This window comes from Seriola aureovittata, chromosome 17 (assembly GCF_021018895.1).
Source record: "Seriola aureovittata isolate HTS-2021-v1 ecotype China chromosome 17, ASM2101889v1, whole genome shotgun sequence".
Classification (NCBI taxonomy): Eukaryota; Metazoa; Chordata; class Actinopteri; order Carangiformes; family Carangidae; genus Seriola; species Seriola aureovittata.
The window spans coordinates 8,259,316-8,278,751 of NC_079380.1; the positions used below are offsets into that span (position 1 = coordinate 8,259,316).

A 19,436-nucleotide genomic window follows, 5' to 3' on the forward strand; every position below is an offset into this window, starting at 1 on the left:
TGTAAGTTTTATTAATATTAAGAATGTAATGTCAAAATCTTATCCAGTCCAAGAAACTCAGCTGTATGTATTTAAGCTTCCTCTCATTGTAAGGCAGCATTTTATGTTTTTATTAAATTCTTTTAATCGTCTGACTTTATCATGGTAGAGGCAGCGCGAGTGATCTTTGGTATGTTCAAGCCTGTTATCGATAACACGTCTTCCTTCTGTTTTGAAAGGTCAAAACTGTGTCCATTAATCTGGTACAAGTGTCTGGTATGTGCACATAATGCATTTTGTATGGTTTGTTTGCACGTGTAATCAAAGAAAGGGACCACGTGGCTGACCATTGTACAAAATCGTTCTTTTAATAGAAAACCATTCTGACTCAGCTGGTTTTACATTATTGTTGAAGAAAAATCTTGTTTTCTTGACATGGCTCCTCTCATCTTGTGCAAAATGCTGCTGGTCTCATGTGAATGAACAGAAAACCCTTAAAAAGCAACAGTGGGCTGTACTGAAAACAAAAAGTGCTCTGCACGTCACTCAGAACTGTCACATATGAACCCAAACAGCTCTGAAAACCCGTAGCAGACCAGATATCTGCGTGCCGGATTCGTCACCATCAGGCTCCTGACTGATGTAAAGCTTTGAAAGAGCGGGGCCGCAACATGAGAAGTCACACATAAATCCAACTATTCCCATCAAACCTCTAAATATTTCTGTATCAGTGCCAGTCCCAACAGCTGCTCACATCTTGAGGCTCATACTGCATATAATGCGATCAAAGTGGAGCAGTAAAACTTAAATTGTAACGCAACACCAGCATCTGGACTGATGTGCTTTCAAACTTCTGAACATTTGAAGGCAGCGATGTCAGGTCAGATACTTCAGGGACACAGCCTGAATCTGCTTTGAAGAAATCGCTTCCTTTTTTTTTTTTTTTTTTTTTCAAAAAAGCAAGAAATATTTTCACAGGATACGCGAAACACAGAGAAATCTGCAGCAAATTCATCCCCTTTGGTCTGTAAACTAAGAAACTAACAAAAACCTCCCAGATGGTGTTCAGGTTTCCAAACAACCATATTCAAAAGCTAATTTATTACACATAGTTTCAGAGTCTTATGTACATAGAACAGGTGCAGAAACAACGGAGGAGGAAAAAAAATCAAAAACCAGCTGCGAAATGACATAAAAAAAATATAAAGGATAACTTGTCATCTCCAGTTCATGTTGGTGCTTTTACCTGTGGCCTAATCACTTATTTTCATTAGTGATCATTTAGTTAATTAGTAATTTAGTCAATAAAATAAAAGAGATGCAAGTCAGTTCTCAGAGCTCTTTTTTTGGGAGCAACAGTCTAAACACACAAAAGGATAAAGTTGATAATAAGCAGCAACTTCTCTCATTAAAGAAATTGGAACCAGCACCGGGACAAAAGGTTTAAATGTGTAACCTCTAACTGTTTAGACAATCTATGCTTCTTGATTTCAGCTTTACAGAGACAAAAATAAACAAGTGTCCGACACGACGACGGACTTAAAGGACACACTGACGCCCGTGTTGTGTCCAGTTTTTGCAAAAAGGTGGCTGCATTTCTCATAGCACCCGTGAACAAGTTGAGCATTGTTGACCCCTCGAAACCAATTCAGGTTTGAATTGTGGATCTCACAGGAGGCAGCGCATGAAGTGGGACAGTTTACTGTCCGTTTGTTGTCCGGTGCTCAGCAGAGCGGAGCTGCACGATGAGGAGCACTGGAGGAGAACAGTCCTGTTCTGTTTGAAAAAGCAGCAATTGTGAGTTCTGGCAGTGTTACTTGTTTTCCACCAAGTGTTCATGAGGAATAAAAACGAGCTAGCACCAGTAGGAGACTGCTGGAAACTGTGCTGGAAGTATGTGTACGTGCACTCAGGTGTCCCAGTTCTGGTCTGGTTTTTGGTGAATCCTGCTGATTTTTTTCTGCATGTGTAAACAGCGCTATCCCAGTTACAAGAACTCAGATGAGCCCTCAAACTGGAGTATTATACATAGTAGTATACAACTTATAAACATCTGATCCAGGACACAGCTGTCTGAGCAGGCTTATACTCAACTTTAGTACTTAGAAAAATACAATAAAAATCAATATATACTGGTATCAGATGATGGAAAATGAAGGGCCAGTAATGAGTGTGAAACTGCGGCAGAGTTCAGACTGTCAACTGTTGACTCTGTCCAGAGATGACATCTGATCCAAGACCGAGAGACCTCATTAGAGGCCTGGAGGCCTGATCAGACACCTGTGACGCCAACATGCATGTACACACACTATGATAAATGAAAACCTTTGGTGGAGCTGAGAGTGTCTGGAAAGTCACCGATTGGTGCGTCACTCTAAGGAATACAAAAAATGCAAAAGTACGGAGTGAGCACAAAATGAATCAAAATAGGTCGTCAAACTACAGGTCAAGATGTGAGAATGTGCAGAGGCAGATTTGAAAATGTACATTAAGTTCAAGGAGCGACAGAGGATAACATCTGGAGTGTGGTTGATGTTTTGAGCCCAAGAGAAAAACTGCATCTATAGATCTAAGTGAGCAGAAAATAAACAATCATCAGCTTTTACAGTTTCTTTTTTTTTTGTAAACACTGAAACATAAACAATCTCATGAGTGTTTCCTGTTAAAAACTTGGAAACTTTGAACTGAAAATCCCAAATTTGCGCAAAAGTCTTGTTATATTCTTTATTTTTCTGTCATCAAATCCCTAAAAGACCCAATCCAACAATTAATGTTTCCTACTAACAACAGTATTGTGAGTGTATCAAAGCCTGACATACATTTCTGTCCCTCAAACACCGTCCATCTGCCCCAAATACTCACTACAGCACCAAGTGTGTATTAATCCACCACTGAAAATATAGAAGATCACAGCCTTATTCTTTAAATCTAAAAATGTGTTCCTACAGATCCAGACCGAAGGCTTAGTTTATTTTGTGCTCGCTTCATAGTTTTGTCTGGAAATAATGCAGCACCACTGTATTTCTGACAAATGAGAAAATAATTATGATTCAAAGCTTCAAGTTTTCTGAACTCCTCACCTTCATGTGTAATGTAATGATAAACACCTCTGAAGTGCATCTTCAGTTTAAACGTGTGAAAAATGAAGGACTTTCATGATTAAAAGTTCAGCCGTTACCGGTGTAACCTGCCCTTGAAATCATAATCCCTGCAGTAACCTGTGTGTGCTTTAACACCTGTTTGTCTGTCGCCTTTTTTGTTGATTCTGGTTTGTAGCTTCGATTTTTCCAAACTCATGTCCTGTTTGGGATCTTTGTGGCTCTCTGATCGAGCTGTCAGTTTAAAACCGAACCAGAGCCGCAGAGTTTCTGCTTGCTGAACATTCGCTCTGTCACAGCTCCTCCTCTCTCCTGCTGCTGCTGCTGGGTTCCATTCTCCAGGCAGCTGTTGCTCATCTCATCACTATAGGGTTTATACTCGGATAGATCAGGATCTGGATCCGGCTCTGGCTGGGACTCCACGGCCGTCTCCCAGTCCTCCTCTTCCTCTTCTTCCTCCTCCTCGTCCTCTTCCCTGTCTTTCTCTCTCTGAGCGACCTGGCTCTGGATGAGGCGGAGTCGGGCCATAGCCTGGTCGATGGTCAGCGTGGTGACCAGGTTGAAGTCGTGCATGCTGATGAGGTGCAGCAGGAAGTTGCGACAGAGGTTGTGTTTTACGATGTAGGAGCCGTGGTGTTCGGCAAACAGCAGGCAGGCCTCGTTCATCTGGTTGTCTGCTATGAAGCTGGAAGGAGGACAGAGGAGTCAGTAAACTGGCTGCAACCAAAAAAACATCAAAGACTCTTTTTCAAATGCATCATTAACCATGTTTACATGCACAAAAGAGGCCAGATTACTGTGAGAAACCAGGTTACAATTCGTTAGTGTGATTACTGTCAAATCTAAATTTATAATTAGACATTTCTAAAGAAATCAGGCCAAGACAGACAGTGTAAATGAACCATCGATCGAGCAAGACCTTAGATTTCGGGTTCTGATTGCTAGTACGGTTTTGGATCCAGTTCCCAGACGGTGAAACACCTGGATTTGTTAAACTCCTGCACTAATGAATCTCTTATCAAACCATATATTTCTCCTCCCTCTCTTTTATTAGCAAAAAGCAAAAGAACATGCACTGCTGCTGTCACTGGTTCAATCAGCTGTAGCTAATTAACATTAATTCAGTACCAAACCAAATGAAAAGTTTGGTTGCTGCAGCAGCTGGCTATATTCAACCAAAGATTGTTTGTGAGTGAACAGACGCATCACTCTGCAGCGTGTCTGTAGGAGCAACAGTGAACTGTGTAGTTCTGTAGTGTCTCTGCCTCTCGGCCAACTAAAGTCCAGTTGTTCTTATTTTAGTCTTTTGTTACTTGCAAATTAAGAGAAAAGCCCAAACAAGATTTCTTAAGTGGATTTGCTACTGGTTATGAATTAAAATGATAAAATGCTACTGAACCCCATCACTCCTTCATACTCACCCGTACTTCATGGCGTGCAGGTTCCACAGCTTCATGATTTCCTTCTCCCCCTCGTTGACGTCAGTGAACTCCTCGATTTGCTGCAGACAGAGCAAAGAACTCAGACTTTAGACAGATTCACGGTGTCTTCAGGTTTCCCCAGGTTAAATTTAAAACTCCTTAAACTGTGTAAAGTTTAAGTGCAGATACCCTGACCATTATAGTGAGGAAAACTCTCTCTCTTTCAAAAGTAAACTTAAGCAACAGAAATGCAGGAGCAGAACAGCTTCAGCTTCAGCATGACAAGTGTTTGTAGCTGCGCATCATAACATCATAACTAAGTCAGCTCCTTCAGCATCACAGCGTTGCCAGTTTTCACACTTTTGTCTTGGAACAGAAGCAGCGCCATTGTTTCTCTGGACAACCCTGAAGAAATAGTTAACAAAAACTGTCCACACTGTGGTCTGTGGGACACAGGCTCCCCCTCCTCACAAATCCCAACTTATCCCATGGCTGTAACTGACCTTGACAGTTTTCTCTTTGAGCCAGTCAGGGTCCCTCTCATCCTCGCTGTCCACCTCCATCTCCTGAGGCCGCAGCGGCACGCAGCTGTCACTGTGGAAGTAGAGGCGGTTGTGTCCGCTAATGTATGTCCTCTGCTGCTCTCGATCAGCGTCCTCCAACTCCAGAAACTCAGACAGACTTGGCTTCGTCCTCTGGGGTCTGGATAGAGAACGGAAAGAAAACAGTGGGTTAACCTTGCAATGACAGGAAATAAATCTGCAGGAAAGCTACATAATTGAAGTTAAAAGTAAATAAATCAGTGGTACCTGCAGACGAGAATATGGGTGACGGCGGTCCTCTTGACGGGGCCGTTCCTACTGAAGGCGAAGCCCGGCTGGCTGTGGATGTCCTGAGGGTTTCCTGCATACGAACCATCGTAACACTCGTTGATAGAGACCTCGATCTTTGCTCCTTTAGGATGCGGCTGCCAAAGATCATGGAGAAATGTGAGGGAATAAAAAAAAAAAGACATTAAAGTCAGTGGAATCTAGACAGTTTCTAACATCTCTAACTTTTCAAGAGTCAAACTACAATGTTACAACAAGAGTCTTCACATGTTGATGAAGAATAGTCTGCCATTAAGCCTTTTATCAATATTCTCCCCAATGTTTCTACTTCTAAAATGTATTATCTCTTTTTTTATTACATTATTTTATCCTATTTTTTCCTTCCATCGTTTGATTTTTGTACTTTAAATTGCCTACTTTAACTTGAAAAAGAAAAAAAAAATTTAAGACATTTTTAATTTGTTTTGAAAAGTGTCATGTAAATGAAATTTGTTGCTGTTGTTGTTTGATATGATGCCAATCAGGAAACACACAGTACCAATCAGTAAATAAACACACACTTCCTATAAGACACTTTACCATGCATGTTAAAATCTGTCCCAGTCTTTTGTAGTCAACATATCAAGTCCTGTAACATTTAAAAGATAAGTAATTTTCCATTTTATCAGAACTATTCAGCTACTGATTCACGTTCTATGTTTTTAAAACTATAGTTGTGCTTTGATTTACTTCATTTATCAGGAATAAAAAAAACAAACAAAACAAAACAAACAAAAGAAAAAAAAACAGTGCGAGTCTGTCTCACCACATAGTTGAAAATGAAGCGGGAGTGGGACAGTTTGAGGTGTTTGAGCAGACTGTAGAGCTTCCTGCAGTTGAGGGTACACCAGGGACAGTGGAGGTCGTCTCTGGCCTCCGTCTGCTGCCGAGTGTTGTGGTTGTACTGGAACTGGAGAAATAAAAAAAGACACATATAAAATTAACCTGATCCGAGTTGTTCTTCGCTGAATGAAACCAGGCTGAGATGCTGAGAAAAATCACTCCAATGGTATTAAGTCAAATGCATATCAGACTAAAACTTGACAATATTGGGGGGAAAAATTACACTGCACTATGATTACCACTAGCAGTAATGATGCTCATACAAGGAGCTAACAGACAGTATCTCTTACTCTCAAGTTTAACATGATTCGGTATGTTTCAAACAAATTACATCAAACAAATGACCAGTGTGTAGTAATAAAATGGATCTATTGGCAGCAATGGAATATAATACTCATCATTATGTTTTCATTAGTTTATAATCACCCGAAACTAAGAATCGTGGTGTTTTCGTTAAGAGGTTAAGGGTCATTTAGCCTGAATGTTCTGACCTCTGACCTCGGTGTTCAAACTAATGTCTGGTGATCTGTACTTGATGTTGATCTTAACTCTGTGATAAGATCAAACATAGACTCTAGCAGGTAAAGGTACGCTGTGCAGACATCAGGGGAGACTGACCTGGTAGAGGATGCGGAGCTTTTGTCTGGGCTCAGCTGAGATTTGTTCTCTTCTGGTTTGCACATCAGTGTTGATGGATTCTTTAAGAGCTGCAGCACAGAATATAAATACAGGATCAGTTGCATCTAATAAAGCTAATCAACTGTTTCACCACTGAGCAACTAATAATATACAGTATACACCGAAACAGATGGTGTTGGTGTTTGTGTTGCTGTGTCATGCTCACCCAGTGTGTGTGTGGCTCTCAGGGTGCTGGTTCTGGTGTCCTGGTTGGTCTCAGAGTTGCGAGTGGCCAGAGGTTTAGCCACGGGTGCAGTGGAGCAATCGGACGAATCACTGGTCCAGCGCAGGGAGAACTGCAGGGTGGGACCCTGGGAAAAACTCTCAAATGGAGGTAGACGCTACAAATAGAAAGCGGATGGTTTTTAGACAGACGCAAGCTTAAAGTTCAGATATTACAGAAGGTCTCACACAAAATCATGCATGTAAACTTATACCTCACATGGAAATACCTTTTGTGTGGAGCTTTGTTATTTCTACTTGACACGTTTTTCTAACACACACACACCTTTCCGTCCAGGATGGTCTCCCAGGTCGCCCTCTTCTTACTGACAGGACACTCCTCCATCTCTTGCATAGACACTTCATACTCTCCATCTAACAGCTGCAGACGTCTGCACACAAATACACACCATCATTTTCTCACTTCTTGTTCCTGCTTCACAGTGAATATCTCAACACGTTTTCCTGTGTGTCAGAACGGTTTATAAGTGTCAGACTGTGTGTGTGTGTGTGTTTCACCTGTTTTTATCAAAGACCGTCATCTGAGCTACAAATGTGGTTTCTCCCTCCTCCCTGAGAGAGGAGCTCCTCCTCTTCCTGTTTGCCACTTCCTCTGTAAAATCTGAAACAGACACATAATGACATGCACCTCTTCTCCATCACACAGAGATGATAAACATATTTGGTATATATTTGGTATAATGTGAAAAAGACTTAAGACTTTTTTTTCAACCAACATGAGCCAAAGGTTTCAGTTTAACCATTAATGAAGTAATGTAGTTGGCAACTCAAACAAGTTGCTGTATCCAGTTGAAACAGGAAGTGAGAGATAGTGTGGGTACTAACTTTACAGCTCACTATTGGTCTCTCCTCCAAATAGGTTTGCTTAACCTAGTTTTTCTTGCCCTGTCAAACTTTTTTTTTTTTTTTTCCCATTCACTGTAATCCATGTTGAAATAAACCAGGACAATCCTTTAAAAGATGATCAGATATCAGTAATCGTCTGTGTGGCATACTGTTTTGTTGGAAGCCTTTGCTGACCTCTGTTGTGGTGACTCTCTCCGTTGGTCAGGCCGTTGATCTGTGTTCGGGGGCATCCAGGCCGCGATACTCTGAAGAGTAATGAGTAAGACTTGACCATGTGAGAGTTGCTGGGTTCAAACTCGCTACTGGGGACCAGCAGGGAGGGGAAGGAGCCCGGCTTGGCCTGGACTCCAGCGCTCGTGTCTGGGTTCAGAGGAACCTGCTTCTTCCCTGTCGGGACCTGCTTCACTGGACAGCTTACATCCTGGACAGCAGAGGGAAAGAAGTGTCAGATGTATTTCACTGACATCTAAAAAATGATATGAAAGTTAAATATGCCCATCCTTTAAAAAGACAAAAGCAATCTAAAATTTTCATGTGAGTAGTGATGAAGTAGCACATGATCATCACACACACCTTCCTCTTCTTGTGGCAGACTTTGACCAGCAGCACCTCCAGCGACACAGAGTTCTGCTCATTCTCACAATCCTGAGAAGGCTTCCCTGAACACGACAACACAAACCAGGACAAAAGACTTCCTGTTAGTCACACTGAATCAGAGGAAAGACTTTATCTGAAAATGCCAAAGGAAGAAGGACAAACTTACCAGCTTTGTGGAAGAAACCAGTAAAGGTGAGCTGCAGATTGGAGGCCAAGCTGTGGGAAAACAGAAGAAATGTTTCCTTCAAATCTTTTAAACAGGTGGCGATATATTTTGTCTTTCTGTCTTCATTAGAGGCACACTGTTTTGATGTTGAGTGCTTGTGCTGTTTGTGAAGCATGATTTATATGGCAGAAAATAGTGATTGAAACTACAAACACCTTTGCTGATATATTCAAGTTTCCCATATTTAGAATACAGTCTTACTTTGACAAGCTGGTGACAGACTATTGAATATCCTTTGAAAACATTGTGCAGCTTTGACAGAGGTACTGAATGTGTCCACAGTTTTAGCAATTTGTGAAATTCGAGGTCATTACACATATTCATTCCCTGCAGAGTTGTATTTTGTTAAGGTCAAAAAGCTTCCGAAACAATCTGGAGAAACATCTTTAACAACAACAACAACAACAACAACAACGTCAGTGGGTCATGGAGGACTGAGTGTTTACCTGTGAGTCTCCTGTTCATCCCTCATCTTTTCCACTTTGAACAGTAGATTGTCGACCTTGAAGCTTTTCCTGTACATGCAGACAAACAGCTGTGGTTAGCAACTATGCAACCACCACCCCATTACTGACCTACAGACACAACAACAGATCAATATACAGAGCAAGACCAATCCAGCGACAGGTCAGAGTCAAATTGATTTCCTCTGGAGATAGATTCAGTCTGCTCACCAACGTCATGCACCATAACTGTGCTTTTAATAGTTACTTCTTTCTCAAACAAGTCAGCTCTATTACAATCCAGGTCATGTTACACTAATGCAAGCGCTGTGACTCCTTATCTTGGTCTTAATAGTAAATTGAATAATTGGGGTTTCCGCTGCTCGTTGGACAAAACACTTTACTGATTTATAACGAGAATAATGGTCAGTTGCAGCCTTATGCGTGATGCTTTAAATACAACAGACAATACAGTAAAGTTTGAAAATTGTATGATCTTTTTCTAATAAATTGCAAAGACAAACAAAGACCTGGAAATCATAACAGATTAACAGACAGTGGCATGTAAAGGTTGAAATGTTGTGGCATTTAGTTTCCTGACATATATATATATATATATGCATGCATGCATGTATATACACATACAGGACAAAGTCTTCAGCAATCTCAACCTGTTTGTGCGGCTGATTCTACGTAAGCTCCCTACCATTTTATTCTGATTATATTTGATTATTTCTGTTTTCCACGTGAATATATCAACGTCAGGTGCCAAGTGTTTGCCACTCAGACGGGACTGAAACAACTTCCTTGGAAAGTTGCTTGATACAAAGTGAACACAGCCGAGAAACCCACTGTGGCAAACTTTAATTACCTTTACTGTATGTGTTGGTAGAAACGGTACGGAACATTTTGCATTTGGATTCAACCGTGACAAGCCATGAGATCTGTGATAATTTTTCTGTACTGTTTAAGACATTGCTGGTAGATGTGACATTTTGTTTACATGCCGCACAAGCCGTCGATTGATGTTAGTATAAGCTGCATGTGCCGTTTTGTGTGCTGGACTGAAACTTAACAGAAAGCACAACCACCTGGCTCAAATTGCACCCATTAGTACATACAGTTTGGTGCCCTCACATAAATCCAAGTTCTATCCAGCGTCAACCTGAGGTCTAATGAGCTAAAGTAACTGAAAACACCTGGGAGGCTGTACAGAGCCTTGCAGGATGTAGAAAACCACCCCTACATCTTTAGGCTGTTTCCAGACCGACATTAGAGAGGACTCAAAAAGTGCAGCCTCCTTATTCATTTAAATGATCCTACCAAAAAAAAGCTCTGCTTTTACTACAAAGCAACATGCACCAACGCACCTCATCAACCAAATATGAGCAGTCTCTCATTTTCGCTACATTACACAGTAACATGAACACCATTACTTTATTATTCTCCAGGAGAAAGTGATTGCTACTGGATGAGGGTTTCTGCAGGGTTCACCAAGTTTAATTTACAAATGGATGGGTGGATTAACCAATAGAAAAATAACTAACTTATTTAAGGTCCACAAATGAAGTTTACTACAAAAACACTTCATAACTAACATTACTTCAAATTGCAGGGAGCCTACACAAAGAGAGAAACTTTGTACTTCTGAGAAATTTTGATTGAGTCCATTTAGGTCACAGAGTTTTATAAAGAGCATGAAAACTTGGCTGAACACACACTATAACCACCTCTGTGAAGGACGCCTCACATGAAAACTAAACCAGCTTGATTTTTAGTTTCTGATCAAACAAGTACAGAAAATTAACAGCATTTAATCTCACTTATGAAATCCACTGCTGTTCTGTTCTTTTAGTCTAAAACACTAATTCTTTGTAAACAGTTAATAGCTTTGGAGAAGCCCTGTGCAGAGCTTATTCATTTCAAATCACAAGCTCAGTTTCATGTGACTGAAGCATGCATGAGTGCAGCAGAAAATGAAACTGAGCTGAGCAGAAGCAGACCTGTCACCCAGTTCACTACCTCCACTTCAAAATCAGAAATAACACGGCTGCCCTCTTAGTCCCCAACCAAGTCCAGAGCAATGCACAGAAATTACTGCACCACCAAAACAAGTTCCAGTCTGATGAGTGCATAATGATGACTGCAGCAGAGACAGAATGAGATTCTGTACTGTTTCAGATATAATGATTATCAAGAATTAAATCAATGTAAACTCTACATTTTCCGATATATTTGTATGTTTTTTTTTACTGACGATGGATTAAGGAAATTTGGTTTTGTAAGAGTGAATTTGTTAATCTAATCTTTAAAATATTACATGAACACTTGCTCTGTAATACAAAAGAAACTGTGGCATATTCACACATTCAAAGGTCAGTTAGATACTGTAAGAATTTTACGTTTTCAAGAACTTTTCTTTTGCACATAGTAAATAAGTTTTTGAAAGACAAATAACAAAACAAACACCTACCAGGTTGTGTGTTCATAGTGAAAGTTATCAGCTGGTTAACCACTGCACTAGTTAATTAGCAGAACAGCAGGATATCTTTTGATACCAGTGTCAACATGATATCTGAGGTTTGGTACAAAGGTAATTTCAATATCTTACTTTTCTAAAAATGTATACATATTTCTACTGAAGTCAAAGTCATAACACAAACAGCTGTACAAGAACACTGCATTACACAGACAAAAATATTGATTAACAAGACTAGACAAAGACACAGATTGGTTGTCAATTGTTGTTCAAACTAATTATGAGCCAACATTCAACACACACCTACTTGGTTTTCAGTTGCAGTTGCTAAATATCTGTTAGTTGTTGCCATGCTTGATTATGCAGCCCAAGCTTTTGAACACAGAAGAAAATGCTTAACCTGCAGTTCTTCAGCTTAACTTCCACATGATAATGACAGAGAAGGCCCTCTGTATTTTAACACATCCCTTTAGTGCACACTGAACCACAAGCAGCCCCATGTGTATCAGCAGGACCTTTTGGGGAGGCGCTTTTTGTGAAGCGTCTGTATGCAAAGCAGCCTAACTGAAAACGTCTCTCCTATCTCAGCTTTAACTGAACCAGCCTGCCCCCACCTACAGCAGTCTACATATCGGTTAACTTTCACTCATGATAACATTTGACCTGCTTTCTAAGAGGCAAACCATTTAACACCACATTTCAATCTAACATACACTTATGAAGCTTAAAACAGAAAGAAACAAAGCCATAAAGAGACACAAGAGGTGAAATAACCCATAACACAACAGAGGTTTTCAATGAACTGCATCACAAAAACCTGTGAAGTACTGGAAAACCATCATAAATAGACCCAAACAGCATTGGTTTTTTGTTGTTGTTTCTTTTACCTTTTGAGGTTATTCCTTGAGTTTCTGTGGCACATATAAGTGAGTGTCCTGTGCAAGAGTATAGGCTGAAATGTAACAGGAAGAGATAAAAACAAAGTGTTACAATTCTGCTTTAACATATGAAGAGGTATAAAAATATTTCCTCTTATCTCAAATGGTCATGTTAATCGTGTGAGTTTCAAGAAAATGCAACACTCACAGCAATCAAGTTCCTAGTGCGGAGGAATCTGTAGATTTGGGTTGGTTCTGCAAATAAATATGGTTACTAATCATTTAAAATGAACATTTTGAATCTCAAACAATCATCAAGCCAAGCAAAAACTATGATGACCTCATAGTGCTTAGTGCTGACACAATTATCCATTTGATAAATGAAAACTTTGGTATTTCAACAAAGTAACAAAGTTTAACAAACATCTGCTAATTAAACCTTCTAAAAAGTGAGGGTCTGCCTGTTTTTTTCTGCTTCATATCTTAATTTTAACTGTTGGTCAGGTAACTTTAGTTTTTTCTGTTTGTGATATATTCTAAACGAATTGATGAAAAATTAACTGATAGATTATCAGACAATATGTTGCAGAACTATTAAGGAGAAAGTTAAACACGTGGCTCTTGTAAGTTTAGTTTGATTGAAATATGCACACAACCAGACATCCTGGCAGCTGCAGGTTAAATGCCAAAGACATAAATTGTGACCGAACTGCAACACGCGTAATTAATAATCAATGAACTAAAAAATGGCTAAAAAAATTCACTGTACAGAATTAAATAGGGCATAACTCGTGGATGACAATTTTATATCTTACTTAAAATTATCTATTCCTCCAGCTATGCATGCCCCTCATCTCACCATCCACAAGGCTAGTGGAAAGTTTCCTTTGACCTTAAATCAAACTCTGGTATTGATATTTTGCGATATGCAACTTGATGACAGCAGCAACTCACTCTCGAAGGCCTGCAGGAACAACTCGTGGTCGGCTTGAATGAGCTGCATGTTGGGCTTCTTGGTTGCAGCCACCGCAGAGGAGGACGACTGGTAGAACCCGTTGGCTTTTCCTCCGGGACCAAAACCCACAGGGTGGCTTCCACCTGAGGAGCTCTGCTTATGTGGAGCCATTGCCAAAACAAACAAAAATGACTAAAGAAACTTTCCCACCACCTAATGTAAAAAAAAAACAAAAAAAACAGAAAGAACCTAAGGTCTTCTTCCTTTGTCAAAACAAAAGAGCAACGTTGGCAGAGAACCAGGCGCTTAGAAGAAACTGTGTTGACTACTCATTTTAAGCGGATTGAGAGAGTTTCACTCTTTTAAATTTGACATTAATGAAGATGCAATCTAACGTTTCCCTTTAGGTACCGAGTTTACAGTTAGAGGTCTGTGGACAGGCTTGAAATGCGCGAAACAAGAGAACAGCCTCCGGCAAGCTGACGCGGCTTGCTAGCTAACTGGCTAACTTCCTTAGCCAGTTAGCAACAACCCCGGGCTAACTGGCTAGCATTGTCCGGCACTCTGACTTCACCAATTAAGAACTCGAAAGCTGCTGCCAATCGATAACCGATTAAATACAGAAATTGGACACGTCTCCGGTGGCTTTGATGCCACCGTTTTTTCGACCAAAATTCACATTATTTCTCGCCGAGCGACTGTTGGCAAGTTGGGTTAACGGTACTGGAAAGCAGCGCAAAATGACACAAACGTTATCCGGCTAGTATTTTCTAAATAAGTTGTAATTGCTATACAAAATGGTGAAATACATGTTGCACGCCATTATAGTATGTGTAATAAATAGGTCAAAGAGGGTTCCAAGAACATATCTCCATGGGATAACTTATACATTAAACACATGATCTCTAAAAACGTAATCTTACTCAGATGGGTGCTTTTAATTTTAAGGCAAACTTCCGTCTTCTTTAGTCTAACTGACAACTTGACAAATGTGGGTTGAAGCTTCGACTGTGACTTGTGTTGAAATATTCCGCCTTCTAACAGCTCCATCCAATCACCGTGCTTGTTTGTGAAACCCTGAGCTCTGATTGGTGGGAATATTTGGCCGGTCTGAGAGGCACATTTGCCGCCAGCAGCAGCAGCAGCAGCATGGCGTGCCAGGTCTAAGGTACGAGACACAAAACGTTAGTGCTTAAATAAATGTCAGCGTACTAAGTACTATGCAATTTTGAAATACTTGTAATTGACTACTTCCATTTGATGCTTCTCTAAACTTCACTATATTTCAGAGGCAAATGTTGTACTTTTTTTAAACTTATTATTTTCAGTTACTTTTTACCCAAGGAAAATATATGCATGATATGAAAGGGTAAAAAGTAAATTAGTTACTTTTAGTTACTACAGGGCCTCAAAATGGGAAAAGCCCTTAGAAAGCCTGGAAATTGTTAGTTAGTATAAGCAATTTTTATATTTCTCACCATTAGCATTTTGAAAGAAGTATTAGGCCTACTGTTAAATAACTTATTTAAGAGACTGTCTCTTGTATCTAACCATGTATTCTGTTATGGATTATGGAAGCAATTGTGAGAAAAAAAAACAATTGAAGTGATACCAAAATTCTGTGAACACAACTTGCTGGCAGTGTTTCAGTGGTTTATGAAGAGCTACAGGTCTATTGTTACCATTCCTACTGAGAATGTCAGATGAGCTCAGTTGATAAAGTGGCTATTAAAAGTCATTTCAAATAGTCATTTGCTGCAGTTTACACTGAAATGAGACATCGCCTAGTTTGTTTTATTGAATACTAAAAGCATTATGCAATACATTTATAAATGTTTGTAATGTGTTTCTCAAGTATTGACTTTTGAAAAATGGTCACTTTACTATAGAGTTTTTAACAGTTTTACTAATGTAACCAATGACTGACTGTAACCAATGCAATTTAAGATTCAGCAGAATCAGGAAAATTAAACCAAAAAAATGTAACTTCTAATATTCTCAGTAGATTTTGCTTATAATACATCTGTACTTTTACTTAAGTAACATCTTAAAATCAGGACTTTTACTTGTAACAGGGTATTTTGGACAATGGCAAAGATCTGAGTACTTCTTCCACCACTGATAAATAAACCTTGTTGACTCAAGTAAAGTCACTGATTATAATATTTGTGAAAAAAACATTTTAAATTAGAATGGGATAAGTTGTGTATAATATGATCTTCCTCTGATTTTATTTGTATTTTTCCTTGAAGACACAGATCATCGCAACACAAATAATTTAAGTTAATAAAAAAATGTAGTAATTTTGAAATCCACCAGTGTCTATAGCCACTGAATGATGTGTTGATTGATTACATTGATTTGTTTTGTCATCAAATTTAGTATCAGTTCTATTAAATTCATGCCAGTATCCAATTTGTCATCACATCTAATGATACAAACTTATTAATAATTTGTTGTAGTCATTTGTTAACAGTTTTTTTCATCATTAAATATTGCATAAATATCTTTCCATAATTTGAGAGAAATGCACTCTAATTAATAATAATTATGATTTTGGAACAATGGGCAGCTGAGCCCCTCATTAATTTTTACAATATGTTCTGATTTTTATCATGAATCTGAACACACCATGAAGATTATTGCTTAAATATACATTCATAAAAACAATCCAGTTGTTTGTTGAAAACATTTTTTAAAGAAACTGAGGCTATCAAGACAGCTGTTACATGGCAATAATTTCTCTAGATATGGTTCAAAATGAGCACTTAATTTCTGCACATGACTAAACCAGTGACCCAAAAACATAATGAGGACAAAAATAGCTCATGGGCACACATTAGTTGAACTCACACAGTGGTGATACATTTCTAAGCTGCAACAACAACGAACCAGTTAACAGAATATACAGAAATCACTAACAGTATGGCTCTATTTAGGTTTGATTTTGACCTATACAGATGAATTTTTTCCATAGCTGACTTTCTGTTAAAATGCACAATGTTCAATTATTATTCAATCAGGTTTTTCTGTCTGCTGATGCTCCACAAGATTAAAGCCTCCATGAATATAAATTTTTTCCTTCCATTTTAAAGACAATTTCCACTGCAACCACAATTTCATCCTGTTTTACATTAAGTTATAAAAAAAGCACATGATAGACGCAAATATCCAGATTTAAAAATTAGTTGTTTATGAGAAAAGAAAAAAAAGTAGGCTGCAACTTTCTTCCCATTGTGGATTATCTATTCAACGTTATTTAAATGGTTCTATTTAAAAACAACTCATTAACCATGACAGGAAAGAATTTAGCAAATGAAACACAAACAAGTGGAGGAAAAAAAAAAGCATATAAACATAATTAAACATATTTCCCTTTACTAATAGCCATGGTAGTGGTTTGTTAGAGTAACAGAGTAGTGCATACAGTACAATGACAATGAAGCTCAGAAAGTAAGGGCGTGCAACTGAAAAAAATGTGACCAATACATTTGATTAAATCATTAGATCAAATTTTAAACACTTAGTGAGGAAAAACATGAGGAAAAATGAATGACACAGACACAGTAAACAGTGTTGGTAAAAAAAAAAAAAAAAACACATTAGATCCCACATCTCCAACACTTTCTCCTCAGCATGAAAAAATAAACAGTAAATCACATGATGGATTAATTAATTTCCCAGTGTTTGAAACTCTTAACAGTGTTATCCCTGGTCTGCCACCTGGAGCCAGGACAATTACAAACTACAGCAGCCATAATGCATTTGTGCGCTATTTAAAATCACCGCTTTGATTATAACACGACTGTAACAGTGCAACAAAATCATGTCCAGCCATTAAACTGACTGACACTGATCACCCCCAGTACTGTGTGCCTGCACCGTCATGTAGCACTATTACAGGTGACTATTAAGTCATGAGGACAGTATACGTTATGTCAAGATAATGAGATAATAACATCAACTTAATGGTCTTAGACATAATAAGCACTACAAAAAACTGATGTTATATTAAAAAAAATAACATGATTCATTTTTAAACATGAGGCACCTTTCAGAGACAGCTGTCTTCACCGATAATGACTTAACAGCTTCACCCCTCATCACACACTGGGCATTGGGTCAGTGGATTTTTTCTAGACATTAAAATCCTTCAAGCTTAGCAAAAAAGTGCAAAGTCGCCTTGAGAAGCAGTTATGATTTGGGGGTTAATGTGGATAATCGTCAGTAGCCCACCCCGGCCAGTAAATCATTGAAAACACAAAGATAGATAGACAAACAGACAGACACACAGACCAAGCTCCAACTACCCAAAGGGTACAGACAAGTTTTCAGAGACAGCATGTTTTTATGGAGGCTTTTTTTCTCGGTTTAATTGCCCATCAGTGCTTCTGACCTCATCTGGGACATCCCGATCATAACTGAACATGCTTGATCTTCAAGTGTGAGCAGCTGAATGAATCAGACTGTTCCTCTGGCCAACATCTGGATGGAAACTAGTGTGGGTAATGAAAAATATCCTGCAACAAAATCATTTATCATTTAGTGGGTGTTTGGCCTTGGCTGGTGAAGCCCAGGTCAGCAAGATTTTAGTGTTTTCTCCATAGTATGTACGTCATGAGCAGGATGAGGCCTGCCGACAGGGCTGCAATGACAAACTGATGGATAGAGAGGACGTTTTCCAGTGTGTGGATCCTCTCCTCCATGGCACTGGTGTGGAAGTAGTCATAGATACCAGCTCCAATGCTCCACAGTGCCCAAACGGCATCCACCACCAGCGGCATGGTAAAGCAGACAGGGAGGCTCAGCTGTAGATCAGACAAGCTCTGTCAAAGACTGGAACAAGAACACAGGACACAATAAAATTTCAACTGAATAATGCTAGGCTTCAAAGGCAATGCTGAAACTTGTAGTGTAGAATGAAACTTCAAAGTCCCCAGAACTGTATTCTTTCCAGATTATTTTGGATGGCAAGAGAGTCAAGTCTTGAAAAAACCCACTGTATCTATAACAGTGGACAAAGTCTTCAATTTAGAGTAACATAGAAAAATTAATAGAGTACTGATTTTACATCCTTTTGTTGTTGAAATGCTTTGTTTATCTGCTTTTTCAGATTTCCACAACACTAGGACAAGGCATATTTATGTAAAAATCATATGTAAACTAATCACACCGATGTAAAATGCCCTTCAAATATGTGAAGCAAGGCCTTCAAGAACTCATGTTGTTTCTTATTAACTGTAGTTTGGTTGGAATCACTATTTTCATCAGCAACATTTCTGTAAAACTATAACATGATAATAAAAGGCCCATAAAAAGAGAAGAAATTGTAGAGGTTTATTTCTTGGTCAAATTGATCCAACCTTGAGCTTCATGTAAAAGCTGTTGGTATCAAACTTTTCCAATGCAAAACCATATATAAAATTGAATACCATTTTAGATATACCAACTTGAAGAATGGCACGTAATGATATTTAAGAAGTCTTAATTCATGTCTACCTAGTATGATAGCTATCTATCAGCACAAATTTGTTTAAATGTAAATTAATTGGTAATACAATTTTATGGACGTAATAGGCTTACGGGAATGCTAATATGTATAATGTTTAATTCCCAAATACAGTAAGTAACGATATTAGTGGAAGAACATACGTGCAGCATCAAAAATGGGAAGGAAAATAATGTATTTTGCACAAAAAATAACCATATATCGAAGAGATCACTTGCTAGCAAGCTAACGCTTTAGCTTGTGCTTTAGCTTATGTTAACCAATCAAGCACTGATTTTTCTCAAATTGTCAGTCATACTACTTACAGCATAAGCTACTCCTGAAACTCGCAAGGATCTTCCAACCATCCAATACATGAATATCCAACTTTCA

General features: G+C 38.8%; 1 protein-coding gene across 2 annotated transcripts; it reads right to left on the reverse strand.

Annotated features, from left to right (window-relative positions):
* Positions 1–328: 328 nt before the first annotated feature.
* On the reverse strand, positions 329–14,617 carry LOC130184674 (polycomb protein suz12-B-like). Of its 2 annotated transcripts, XM_056400699.1 has the most exons (17): positions 14,479–14,617; positions 13,555–13,708; positions 12,809–12,855; positions 12,610–12,674; positions 9,247–9,315; positions 8,741–8,790; positions 8,551–8,636; positions 8,152–8,398; positions 7,630–7,732; positions 7,397–7,502; positions 7,055–7,229; positions 6,829–6,917; positions 6,134–6,277; positions 5,308–5,465; positions 5,002–5,200; positions 4,499–4,578; positions 329–3,762 (listed from the first exon to the last, which is right to left on the reverse strand). In XM_056400699.1, exons 2-17 carry the CDS (start codon positions 13,601–13,603, stop codon positions 3,315–3,317), a joined length of 2,115 nt encoding a protein of 704 aa, XP_056256674.1. In that variant the 5' UTR covers positions 13,604–13,708; positions 14,479–14,617; the 3' UTR covers positions 329–3,314. The 2 variants fall into 2 exon arrangements, with proteins under 2 accessions (XP_056256674.1, XP_056256673.1); XM_056400698.1 differs by lacking the exon at positions 14,479–14,617 and having other exon boundaries at positions 13,555–14,269.
* Between the last annotated feature and the right edge of the window lie 4,819 nt (positions 14,618–19,436).

Excerpts from the sequence above, each read along its gene's own strand:
- LOC130184674 (XM_056400698.1), bottom strand. The coding sequence starts at position 13,726 with ATGGCTCCACATAAGCAGAGCTCCTCAGGTGGAAGCCACCCTGTGGGT. Across the intron at positions 7,733-8,151 it reads AGAGAGTCACCACAACAGAG|ATTTTACAGAGGAAGTGGCA; the intron begins GTCAGCAAAGGC and ends TGTCTGTTTCAG. Across the intron at positions 5,201-5,307 it reads ACCCATATTCTCGTCTGCAG|ACCCCAGAGGACGAAGCCAA; the intron begins GTACCACTGATT and ends TTCTCTATCCAG.